General features: G+C 47.9%; 1 protein-coding gene, 1 non-coding gene and 1 pseudogene across 2 annotated transcripts in view; 2 read left to right on the top strand and 1 right to left on the bottom strand.

The window, feature by feature from the left end:
• Positions 1-9,568, top strand: part of PDIA5 (protein disulfide isomerase family A member 5) — a 74,021-nt gene extending 64,453 nt beyond the window's left edge. Inside the window, exons 15-17 of the mRNA XM_023520447.1 lie at positions 2,306-2,376; positions 8,794-8,928; positions 9,339-9,568. Of these exons, the coding sequence (XP_023376215.1) occupies positions 2,306-2,376; positions 8,794-8,928; positions 9,339-9,419 (287 nt within the window). The 3' untranslated portion in view covers positions 9,420-9,568. The remainder of the gene's footprint in view (positions 1-2,305; positions 2,377-8,793; positions 8,929-9,338) is intronic.
• LOC111736471 lies at positions 6,453-6,571 on the top strand. The gene has a single exon (XR_002779186.1). It is a non-coding gene; the product is annotated as a 5S ribosomal RNA (ribosomal RNA).
• Positions 9,569-12,391: 2,823 nt separating the features above from the next.
• On the bottom strand, positions 12,392-12,520 carry LOC111737005 (annotated as a pseudogene).
• Positions 12,521-12,733: the final 213 nt, after the last annotated feature.

Raw genomic sequence — 12,733 nt, 5'->3', positions numbered from 1 at the left:
TCTCTTGTTTCAAGCCCTCCTTTGCTCTTAATGGTCTGGCTGTGGTGACTGCCTTTCTTAGGCCAGCTTGGCTGAGTCTCTAGAATTGAAAATTTCTTTCCTGTCCTCAGTCTTTGTTTTTCTCTCTCCACTCCGGGAAGCTTATTTGGTTTCCTGCTGCACAGAGAGGATGCCTTTTTTTAATTTAAAAAATTATGCCTCTTCTGGCCCACCTGACACACCTCTTAGCAACATCTTCATGCCCTTTCTAAAACAGCCTCCCCTCCAGTTATTCATCTGCTGTGCTCTTTCTTTTGGATAATAAGAAAATTAGATGCAACAGAAGGCCATTAATCTGAGACCTAGATACTTTAAATTGATGGTAACAGGAATTTGCACTAGGCTAATAGTTACCTTTATACTTGCAGTAAGCAAAGAGATTAGAAAGGAAAAATTAGTCGTGATACCAGATTTGGGGAAGAAGGTAACCTGATGCTGGTAGTGGGTATCCATGCTACCCAGGAAGGACCTCTAGGTGCCATAGGGCATGCGTTCACAAGCCTTGTCAACCAGCACATGCAACTGTTCTCTTTAAACGTTTTGAAAACTATATTCCTTCAGAGTATGAAATTTTCATGAATTTGAGCTCTTCTTCCCTCTGTTAAGTCACATTAGAAGTTTTCTTGTAATTGCCATTGAAGTAATTAAAAAAACATCAATTAGTATCTGCCATGGGTTAGGCTGTGCTAGGCACTTTGTCTCATTTAATTCTACTATAGCCCATAACCAACCTAGCTCTCTTTTCTACTCCTGGGTCAGATGTTGGAAAATCCCTTTGAGCCCCCTCCGCATCACTGTCCACACTGTCCATTCTGCCAGCCAGGCCACGTGGGTGGTCCTGCCCATCTCAGGAACCTGCTCAAGTGCTAACTTCAGATTAAAGTTGTAGCCTAGTCTTAATTTGGTTTCACAAAACTCTTTGAAATGCCAATCATTATTATCTTACTTTAAAAAGAGAAAGTGGATGAGCAAAGCCATTCCTGTTCCCCGCCTTGGCTCTCTGAAGGCCGAGGGAGCTCAGGAGGCCTGGTCCAGCTGTTTGTCAGGAAGTTGGCCAAAGCCAGGTCTCCTCACAGGGCATTTGGGTTCTCCCACCTGTGTTTTGATCAGAATTAATTACCACAGTCAAGGAAATCCTCTCTTCAAAGCAGGTCTGTTCTCTTGGCAGTTGTGTTCAGTGTCTGGGAAATGGTGTGGAGAGGAGGTGGGCTTGTTTTTCATCTGCTAATGCTGAGGGAATGGCCAAGAAAGCGCATCTGGGCCAAAGCAGCCCTTGGCTTCCCAGGCCCTCTTCTCAGTGGGTGCTGCCCTGGGTTTGCTGGGACAGGTGGAAAAAGTGGCCCCGTACAGGTGCCAGTCTATGCTTGAGACACTGTCATCAGAGCTGCGGGAGCTCAGGGTGGCACACGGAACAAGAGAGACAGGATAGCGTACATACCACTGTCACACCTAGGGCCTCCGGAGTCATGGCTCCTTATCCACTCTGATGAGCCCCTTCCCCGGATCGGGAACTCAGGCCCTGAGAAGCGTCGGGGTCTCCCGGCAGCTTATCTTCCTCTTAGCCTGACTTTGGCTTTCCATTCCTGGATCCGAGGTTCAGGTTGATGGTAGAGCAAAAGGTAGAAAGACAGCATGAGAGCCAGGGGCCTGGTTTAGTTGCCCCGTCTGGGGGTTGTCGAGAGTGTGAAAGCGAGCAGCAAAGTGTGAGCAGCAAGGGGCTCGGGCAGGGCGGTCGCTCCTGGCCCCCTGCTTTTCCCAGTACCGCTTTCTCAGTCACAAAATGGAGAGATTTGCCATTGTCACTGGGGCAAGAGAAGAGGCTTTGTAACAGGCTCAGAGTATCCTGAGCACACATCCGCCTTTGCTAAGCCCAAAGCTCCCTCTATACCTAGATCAGATTTTTCCATCTCTGAGGGCAGCTCTCTGTAGAAGGAGACTGTCTCCCCCACCCCCAGCCTCTCAGTCTGGGTATAGGACGGGAGAATGTGGGATGGGACGTCCCAGACAGGAGTGGGCCCGCTGTTTGCACAGGGACTCCTACGAAACCTTCATGCTGATAGCAGATACACAGGATGGTGGTTTGAGGGGCAGGGTTGAGGCATGGACCCTGACAGTGGAGTGTGGGGGGCGGGGGGTGGCAGTCAGATGAATTTGCACAGTCCGTCGGGTAGAGAGAAACTCCCGGAAAATCCTCTGTGGAGGTTCCAGGGGGGCTCCCGGCTCTGCAGCCTCCCCGTCATGTGTAACTTCTCCTCCTCCTATGCAGGGTGCCCACACTGTAAGAAGGTTATTCCACACTTTACTGCTACTGCTGACATCTTCAAAGATGACCGCAAGGTAAGGATGCCCCTCTTTATCTCTTGTCCCACCTCCAACTTTGCCCTGTCACCAATTCCTATACCTTCCTCCTTTTTGTTCAGCCCCCTTTCCAAATAGGATCTGCCGAGACTAGGGAATTCCTGGGGACCAGGACATTCTTTTTTCATAAGGCAGGATAGAATAGGCTGAATTTATGCTTCAAAATCAACCTAAAGGGATACATTGAGGAGGGAGGGCTGTAACGGCTCAGTGTGGGTGGTAAAGAGGTCATCTATTTATTTTTTTTAGAGCTTGAACCTTTTTACAGTAGAATTCATAGTCATGCATTACTTACATAATTAAAAATACAAATAAAATCCAACAAAAGTCGACCATAGGCAGTCAAGGTAGAGGAAAGCCGGCTATGTCTGTGGAGCCTCGGCCCACCGAAGTGAAGGGCTCCTGCAGCAGCCAACTGATGAAGCATAAAATTAACAAGCTAGAGCTGCAGATTGGATTAGAGTGTGGGGAAACAGGCGCCTCCAGGCACATCCCCCAGGCAGCTCCAGCAGCCAGCCGGCTTTGCCACCATCCTGTGAGGGCAGCATGTGGCTCCAGGGCTCAAGTCACAGGGAGGAAACCCCAGAACTCAGGCTGGTGCCGCTTGGCTGCTGCTAATCTGTGTGACCTGGGAGAAGTCATATCAACCCTTCAGCCGTGAGTTCCCGTCTCTGTAAAGTTGGGGTGCTAGTCTAGATGAACATGAAGACCATTCCCAGCCTGGGACAGCGTCGTAGGAATCTGTCCCCTGACAGGTCCCAAAACATACTCACATACACTCAACACAAAGACATATGCACCTCTGCCATGGTGCCTTATTTCCCTGGGTGGAGTCCTCGGGCACAGTCGGGGCAGGCCGGACGCAGATGTGGGATCACCATGCGTTGGCCCTGCGGGAGTGGCAGCGATGGGGTGGGGAGAGCTGTGCAGGACAGCAAGTCAGAGAAAGCCAGGCTGGGGCACAGGCACATGTGTGGAGTGGGGGGCACACTGGGGATTCAGACCCCAGGACCCTACCCTATACTCAGCGAGTCCCATCATCACCCGCTCGCGCTGGCTGTGCCTTGGAGGCCCCCCTCACCCCTCCAGGAAGGAGTATAAGGACCAGAACCGTTTTTATCCTCTGCCTGCCACTTGGCCTGCATTGAAAGGGGCATAGCAAGAAGGGGCTTCCCATCTGCTGTCTCCCTCACCATCCAACCTGCTTCTGCGACTAGGGCCTGTTCGTGTGACAGGGTGGCTGCTCCTGCCCCGGGACTTCTGGTCCAGCATAGCCCACTCCTCCAGTCCCTGCCGGGCTCCCTCACGTCTGGCCGTTGGGAGATGTGGGGCAAGCCTTTACTCCCTGCAGCCAGGACTGGACTGGCAGTCCCTCCGAGTAGACTGCCATCACCCCTCGGTGCTCTGGACAGATGGGAGAGTGGCAGAAGTGTATCATCTCCCTGCCCCCACCCCCCAGCTGCTCAGGTCTCCATGGCTCAAGGGTCTGTAAAGGGATGACACTAGTCTCAATGGAGCCAGGCTATCTGTGCCCACAGTAAGCGCTGAGGGGCAGCTCTCCTCTGCCCCTCTGCTGACACACAAGGGCCCCATTTTCATGCTGACGCCTTCTTTTTTCTGAGACACTGATACGTCTTTGCTTAATTGTCTACACTTGGGCCAGTAATATTGCTGGCCTTTTCCTGGGGTCATTCTCTCAGTCTCTCGTTCCAGCTTCCTTTATTCCAAGCCAGGGATCACCCTTACTTCTTTTCAAGAACACACGTCACTTCTCTGTCCCAGGCAGCTGGCAGGCCTGGGGTTCCTGGAGGTGACTCTTAGTAATCGCGAGAAAGCATTCTGCCTCTCCAGCTGGGGGACTAAACTTACTGATGCCACATTGCAGGGTACCATCCTAGAACTATCAAATCAGACTCTGGAGGATGGTTCCCGGAATTGTGATTTCTAAGAGCTGGCTCTTGTGCTGGCCACAGGCTGGTATTTAGGGACCACCAGCCTATCCAGCTCTCTCATTTCACTCATGAGGGAACGAGGCCCAGAGATGATCCCAGTGGGTCATTGCATCCAGACTGGGTCTCCTGACACCCCATGCTGCCACCTCTTAGCCGGAGGTTCCTTCCCCAATCAATATGCAGTTGGTTGCTCACTTCCATTTTCATAGCCAAAGTCAATATTAGCTCCTGCAGAGATTTATTTTACTGAATCAATAAAGCCACATGAGGCAGCTCATAATTTAGCTGGGGCGCCTCGGCGCCTCTGCCCCTCCCAGGAGCTTACTGGGGGACTTTTGCAGTTGACATTCTGGGTAGAGAAAGGGCTGCACACTTAGTGTTGGAATGGATGGCATTATGGAAGGGGCCACAGAGGACAAGGATTCAAGGTTGGTGGACGCAGGCAGGTTGGAGCTCGCTTCACTGCACATTAGAGTGTCCACAGCCTGGGGGCGGGGCAGGGCCTGCAGTGCAGCTCTTGGCCTGGTGTGAAGGTCATCCCAGGAGGAGGCCCTGAGGCAACAGGAGCCCCTCCACTGTGATTGGCCCAGAGGCTTCTGTAACTCTGGTCTTGGTGTTTACAAAGCTGTCTGCCCATCAGGAGGGAAAGCTCCCTGAGGGCAGGCTCCTTATGTATCCTTGAATTCTCCCAAAGTTTTGACTCCTGGGACCTCTGTAAATGTTGACTGAATGAAGAAACAATACATATTTAGTATTTCCTGAGAGTTCCTCTCTCATTAATACTTTCAAAGCATTATGTCATGTTATCCTCACAGTAAGTAGCCTAATCAACATGTGTTGTTATTCTCCCCTTCAATTTCCCTGAGGAGATTGAATCTCAGAGAGGTTAAATGACCAGCCCAAAGTTGCCCAGCTGGAAAGGGGAAACATCAGAATTGAATAAATAGGCATTGTCAGCATTTTCCCAGAATCTGATGAGGGCCTGGGACTCGCATGCAAGGGGTTTATTTGGGAGGTGGTCTCAGAAGCTGCTGAAGGAGGGGATGGAGGAAGGAAAACCAGACAGAGAAGGAGCCAGAGCAGCGGTGTTAATGAGCAGCTTACCACGAGGGTAACTAGGATGTCCCTGGAGACCTCGCCAGGGACAGAGTTGTCCACTCAAAGGTCAGGGAAGCCAAGGGACACTCGAGCCCTGTCCATCACTGGCCTTACCTCTAGCTTACTGCAGCCAAGAGTTGCAGATGCCAAAGTCAAGTGCTAGGCTACGGGGACATGGCAGGGCACCAACAGCCAACTACCATGGAACAGATCTAGAAATTAGAGGTGTGCATTAGGTGCTGCAGGTGAGTCAGTACAAATCTTGAGTGGGCATGGGAGGGGCAGGTATTTAAACAGGTAAAATTGGGAAAGATGAGGAGGTTTATTTGCTACCTTCTTTCCAAAGAGTTCACGCCACTTCCTTTAGAGAGGGCTGCACTTGTCTCTTCTCATGGAAACGGAATGTGGAGGAGACTTCACAGCTAGAAGTAGCCCTTTGTGTTTGCAGCTGGCATAGTTTAGGTGATTCAGAAGCACACATTTTTAATTGAGTAGATTTTTTTAATCACACACTACATTTCCCACAGCTCCAGGGCATGTATATAAATTAAATTCATAATTTAAAGCGGATGCAGAGAGCAGCATCCTGAGCTACACTCATCATTCACTTTTACAGAATAGCAGAGAAGCACTGACCCCTGGACTAGGGCTGAAGCAGACGGCTGCCCGGTATGCGAGGTCTCCCCTGAGCTGGGCCCCTCCTAGCCTGCCCTGAGAAATGGAACCCACAGGGCAGCCAGAGGAGCATGTGCCTCACACTTCTAGATAATTCAGAGAGCACTTTAGAGGGTGAGCTGGGGTTCTCAGAAGCCTGCAAGGGCCAGCCTGCTGGCCTGGCGGATCAAACTCCATATGGACACCAGCAGAGGGCAAGTTGAGCCTGCCTGAAGGAGACAGCTGCCTCTCTGCTCCAGCCAGGTGTTGCCTGTGGGAATTCAGAGCAAATATCATCAAATCTGGCTTTGAAAGATAAACTGGCAAGCCAAACTTTTATATAAAAATCTAGTTTACGGCCATGCCACCCTGAACAAGCCCGATCCTGTCTGATCTTGGAAGTTAAGCAGGGTCGGGCCCGGTTAGTACTTGGATGGGAGACCACCTAGGAAGACCTGGTGCTGTAGGCATAAAAAAAAAAAAAAAAAAAAAAAATTAAAAATCTTCTGGCTTTTTTCTAGTTTGGCAGCTAATTCAGATTTTTTTTTTTTTTTTAAATTCTACATGGGCCCAATAGAACAGGATTGAGAACCAAGTATGGATTGCACATAGCGGGTTTGCAAACTCTGCTCCAGGAAGTCTTGCTATAGAGAATGTCATGTAGCTGAAAAGGTAGGAGGGCAGTGTGAAGGCAGGTGAGAGCGGGCAGGTGTGGTGCACTGGCAACTAGAGTGCAGGCCACACCTCACTCTTCACTCTGACCACATCCTGCTGCTCACCTGGGCACAAGGTAAGTGACCAGTAAATGTGACTGCCGGTGGCCTGCTGGGCTCTCCTATCTGGAAACAGGGCCTCGGTTCAAATGCGGAAAGCCAGCAGTCACAGACTGTGAACTGTGGTTATTCAACAATTCAAGCTGTGATAACAGTCCAGTCCGAATTCCTTAATGGGTTTCGGCCCTCAGAGAAACCACTGTCCTTCCTCTCCCAGGTCCAGGCATGGGCTGGCTCTTCTGTCTGGGCGTTCTTCACATGGCTGGCTGCCTCCTCATCACTCCTGTCTCAGATCAAATGTTACCTCCTAGGAAAGGCCTCCTGGTGAAGGCAGCCCCTCGGGCTATTGTCTTATCGAATCAGGCTTCTTTAATTTCTTCACAGCATTTGTTGGGCTCTAAAATGTTCACACTTGTTACGCGTCTTCCTGCAGTAAGAATGGCATTGGCTCAATGACTGAACTTTGTCAAGGTCACCCTGTACCCCTAGCATCTAGAACACACGACAGGCCTGGGATAAAGGCTGCCTCTCACAATCGGCCCTCCCCACCTCCGTGACGCTTTTGTACCGCGCGTCGCCGTTACTAGATCCTCTCCCCTCTTTCCTTGCCTTGTGAGCATGAACAGGGAAAAAGGTTGCTGTCTGTTTTATACACTCTTATTTTGAAATAACAATAAATAATAAGGAAAAACCGCCCAGCATGTGGAATTTGTAAGATGATCAAGAAGAGGCCAACAGCCAATTTGGGAACCTCTTTCTGACCCAAAACTGCTTTGGTCATTGCTGAACTTTTCCAGTTTCTGGAATGGGTGCCCTGGTTGGAACTTTCTTTGCTTCCTCCTTTAGGCCTTGGCTCAGATGGCAAACCACGCAGAGTGCCTTTGCTCCATTCCCCCGGGCTCTCTTGGCACTGGGGACCATCTCCATAATTCCTCCTATCATGCCTTGGAATTGTCTCTTTAACTGACTCCCTGAGCAGATGCTGAACTCTTCGCGGGGACAGAGCTTGTGTTTGAGGCCAGTAGGAGCAATTGTAACAGCAGCTTACACTTACTGACCACTAACTGTGTGCCAGGCCCAGTGCTGATTCACCTGATTGTAATTCTCTTAGTCTGCATAATATCCTGATAACCTCGGTATTATTATTATCCCCATTTTACAGATGAAGAAACTGAGGCACCGAGAGGCTAGATAATTTAAGTCTTAATATGTAGCCAAGCCAAGAGTTGCACTTGAGAAACTTCAAAGCTCTTGTTCTTAACCTTGTAACTACACTGCCTCACAAACATATTCAGGGATGAATTCCACAGTGCCTCCCGGAAAGCATCACAAAATCTGTGGTGTTTCCAACTGCTTTCGAGTCATAATTTCCTTTACAGTCATTACGCAGTCATCCCTCAGTATCCTTGTGGCTACTGGTTCCAGGACCACCTATAGATACCAAGATCTACAGATGCTCAAGTCCCTTATATAAAATGGCGTAGTGTTTGCATATCACCTGTATTGGCACATAGGCTACATACTTCATTTGTGTGAATTCAATGTAGTGCTCGGCGTGTGGCAAATTCAAGTTTTGCTTTTTGGAACTCTCTGGGATTTTTTTTTCTAATATTTTTGATTCTCGGTTGATTCCGTGGATGCAAAACCTACAGATACAGAGGGCTGACTGTACTCGTGATTTTAAAGGGCAGTCTGAGCACACTCCAAGATGAGTCCCCAAACCTTACCCATCTGCCTTGGAAATCGTCAGTCTCAAGGGATCTCCAGGCTGGGGATGCTTTGTTTCAGCTCCTCCTGCTATGGGGGAGAAGAATCACAGAAAGCACATGGCTTGGGCCAGAGTACTGTGTGCAGAGGGTCCAGGCCTCAGCTCTCAGACTGGAGACCCCTGTGCTGACACTCCCACTCTTCACCCATAGATCGCCTGTGCTGCTGTGGACTGCGTCAAAGATAATAACCAGGACCTGTGTCAGCAGGAGGCCATCAAGGGCTACCCCACTTTCCACTACTACCACTATGGGAAGTTTGTAGAAAAATATGACAGCGATCGGACGGTGAGTTGGGAGAGAAATCTGCCCTGAGCTTTCTGCTGAGGGCCAAGGAAATAGCCACTGAGTGGGCAGTAAAGGGAGACTTCTAGAAGCCACAGAACTCAGCTGGCCCATCAGAGCTGAGAAGGAAAGAATCTGGGTCTGGCTGGAAGAGATTTTCAAGGGGCTTGTCACAGAACTCCTGTCCCGAAGCTAGGGTTGCATCCTGGGTGCGGAAGAGTTTCCTCACCCGCTTCTCAGGGCTTCTCTGTAGGCAAGCAGACGCTTCTTGCGTCACCAGCTGCCCCCACCAGTTCTGCCTGCCTCTCTGTCCAGACAAGTGGAGGGTCAAGGAAAGGGAGTGAGGGAGAGAATGCACATCTGTATCAGGGGTTAAAGTTCTTTTTTTCTCTTTCTCTTCCCCTTCCCTACAGGAATTGGGATTTACCAATTTTATTCGAACCCTCCGGGAGGGAGACTACGAGAGACTAGGGAAGAAGAAGGAAGAGTTGTAATTTCTGCCTCAGAGAAAGCTTTTCCATTACACTGTGAATGATACCTGTTTGGTTGTTCTTTCTGAATTTCCAAGTGTCTGGAGACAAAGTTTTTTATAGCCGCTTATGGCCATTTTGTACAATTTTGAAATAAAATTAAACCAATTGTTTGGTGGTGTGGGTTATGTTCATGGAAGCTCTGCTAACAAAGATGGATACTCGTGTTCTCCCTCATTGCATGACCTCTTCTGACAGGCAGAGAGCCACACTCCAGGGTCGTCCACACGAAAGGCACTCATGAGGGCAGGTGGGTGGCAAGGGGTGCTGGCCCCTATCAGTCACTGGAGGCAGAACAGGGAAACCGGACCACAAAATATCATGTGATAAAATGACTAGTGGTGAGAGGAAATGCATTAAGATGATCAGGGAAAATGGGATACAGAAGCAAATGGTAACCAGGCATTCGCTTTTTCTAGATCTTTGTGGTTTCAGTCTTGGTGTGTTTTCCTGGAACTCATTTACATATTTCTCCAATTATTTCTATAGTCTTCTCTCCAGGAACCTCCCTACTTTCTCTTTAAAGAAAAGTCTCCACTTCTGGGATGAGTGCCCAATGAAGCCCAGACTCCAAGGGGCATCTAGAATGGAGTGGAGGAGAGGACTTTGGCTGCTTGCTCTGTGCACTGACTGGAAGGGGCAGCATGGGAGATGTGGTGTGTTTTGAGTGTGCAGATGTTGGGTCTGTTAACCAACTCTCCCTGTACCACAATAACCTTCACATCACGTTCTCCATGGTCGTGCCACCCCAGGTCCCCACTCTGCTCCGATGCCTCACTCTGCCTCCTACCTCTGTTACGTCTTTTTTTCTGACCATCTTTCCCACTAGTCCTGCTTTCTGCATCTCTGCATGACTAACACCCAGCCCTGTGCCCAGCAGTGTCGCCAGAGCCAGAGTACACCGTGCTGTATCCACTCAAGTATTTCTCCACAGGAAGTAGGACAGCCTCGTCCAGGCTGCCTTGACTTTAGTTGTAAGCAGTTATCCTAGTACTTTGCAGCACACTTTGGTGGACTTGTTGGGGAGCTGGCTAGCAGGAATGTTCAGCCCTTTTTCCTGAACCAGCCCTTTTCTTTATAGCCTCTGTCCTTCCTGCTGATGGGTTTGTAGAGAGGAGGATCAGAGGCACAGACCTCCTCATGGTGTGTTGATCAGATGCCACTGCACATGGCCCTGTAAAGTGCAATTGAAAGTTTTGAGAGCTCTTGTTTTGTGCAGTGTCCCAATATCTCAATCTACCCCTTTGTCAGTTCAGCCTGACAACCCCTAAGCACCCACTTCCTTAGCAGTCTTTCCCACCCCCCAATAAAATTACACGTGGAAAAAAGCATGCCCTAAATAAATAACTCAGAAACCCAGTTTAGCAGGGAGGGCCTGAGTTTAACTCTAGGCAGCCATGCTTCTTGCATGGCCAGGACCTAGACTTCCCATGTCCCTGAAGAGTACAGTGTAGAAGTTGGCTGAGAGTCTGGCTAATGAGCTTACTGGAAGCGTCACCGCAGTAAGGTCACAGGCTAACCTCAGAGGTCCACAGCAACAGAGGGAATGAGGTGGTGGTACCCAGCCAGAACTAGAGAAGGAAAGAATGTGCCTGACCCCCAGGCTTCGGCGGCAGACAGTGACAGAATGCCCCTCAGCAGCCACCATTCCAGGTGCAGTATTGACCAGCAGGGGGAGCGAGGATCTGCAGGACGTGGTGTGGATCTAGGTCCCTTCTCCCTAGCTGTCACTAGGACAAAGTGAACCTTGGTCCATACCTCGTGTGGAAAGGAGGAGGGGCGCTGTGAAAGACTGCGTATTTACCTAAAGAGGCATCCTAGAATTACCTAAAGAAAACTTTCAGCTTATTGGGTCACACTAAGCGCACCACTTCTACTAAATCAATAGGAAAACACATTTTTCTCTGCATAAATAGTCACAGGGTAAATATACAGCTCTTACATGCCTGATAAAACCTGGTGTCTAGTCTTGAATACAAGAGTCCAGGCAAGACCTGGCCAGGATAGGGTGAAAAGGAATAAATCCTTCATAAATCCTTCATTCCAGATCTTACAAGATATATCTCAGTTAATCTAACCCAAGACTTCAGGCTCACTGTCAACAAAAACTTTTTCACACTACTCATGGAAAAGACCTAACTTTTAATAGTTTATTTTCATTGAATTTTTTCTTAACTAATGTTCAATATAATACATGTGTTATAAGAAACTTTAAAGAATGCGGAAAAGCATGCAGAAGAATACTTAAACCACTCATAATAATCCTGATAGTCATCAATTACTATTGAATACTTTGGCATATAGTCCATTTTTTTTATCACACACAAATGAAATTGTTCAGTATTTTATAACTTTAAAAAATTTACAAAATGTTTGAACACTTTGCTGTATTATTAGATATTTTTCCTCGACATAATTTTTAAAGACTATATAGCAGAGTTTCCCAACACTATTGGCACTACTGACATTTCTGGGACAGATAATTCTTTGTTGAGAGGGAGTGACTTTCCTATATATTGTAGGATTTTTAGCAGTATGATTGGCCTCTACCACCTAAATATCCGTAGCAGCTTTCTGCCCCACAGGTTGTGACAAACAAAAAATGTCTCCAGGCTTTGCTAAACGTCCCTTGGGAGGCAAAACTTCCCCCAGCTGAGAGCCATTGCTATATAGTATTTCATCCTATATAAATACCATCATTTACTTATAAATCTGTATTATTAGATGTATAGTCACAACATTATTGATAATTATTCACAACATTAATAATACTGGGATGGACATCTCTGGTTGGGTTATTTGATGCAATTTACAAATTTCAGAAGGGTCAAAGAATATGCTTATTTTTAAGGCTTGTGATATATATTGTCAATTTTTGTTCAGCAGTGTGCCTATTTATACTCTTATTGAGAACGGATGAAATTACCCGTTTTCCCAAACTGCTGCTAGCTCTGAAAATTACAATTTTCAAAGACTTCTGCAAAAATTTTCATATAATTTTCAATTAGCAATAATTGCGTCTCGGATAAACCTCATTGGCTATAATACTGCCATTGCGCAAACTTTCATATAATTTTAAGACAATTATTCTAGTTACATTTTATCTTGAAAAATCATCTTTGTTTTAGCCTGCCAGGATATTTTAGATTCTGTTTCTGTCTCTGACAACTTTTCTGTCTTTAGCTTCATGTCACTTGCAAATTCGATAAGAATTAAAACTTTGTAAAAGATAGAGTATAGCCTATATCTTGTAGCAGGCCAATGGAAATTGCTTGTCA

The sequence above is a fragment of the Pteropus vampyrus genome, unplaced genomic scaffold (assembly GCF_000151845.1).
Source record: "Pteropus vampyrus isolate Shadow unplaced genomic scaffold, Pvam_2.0 Scaffold1, whole genome shotgun sequence".
NCBI lineage: Eukaryota > Metazoa > Chordata > Mammalia > Chiroptera > Pteropodidae > Pteropus > Pteropus vampyrus.
Note: the sequence above shows the minus strand (reverse complement) of the source record. Positions and strands in the feature narration are given on the sequence as shown.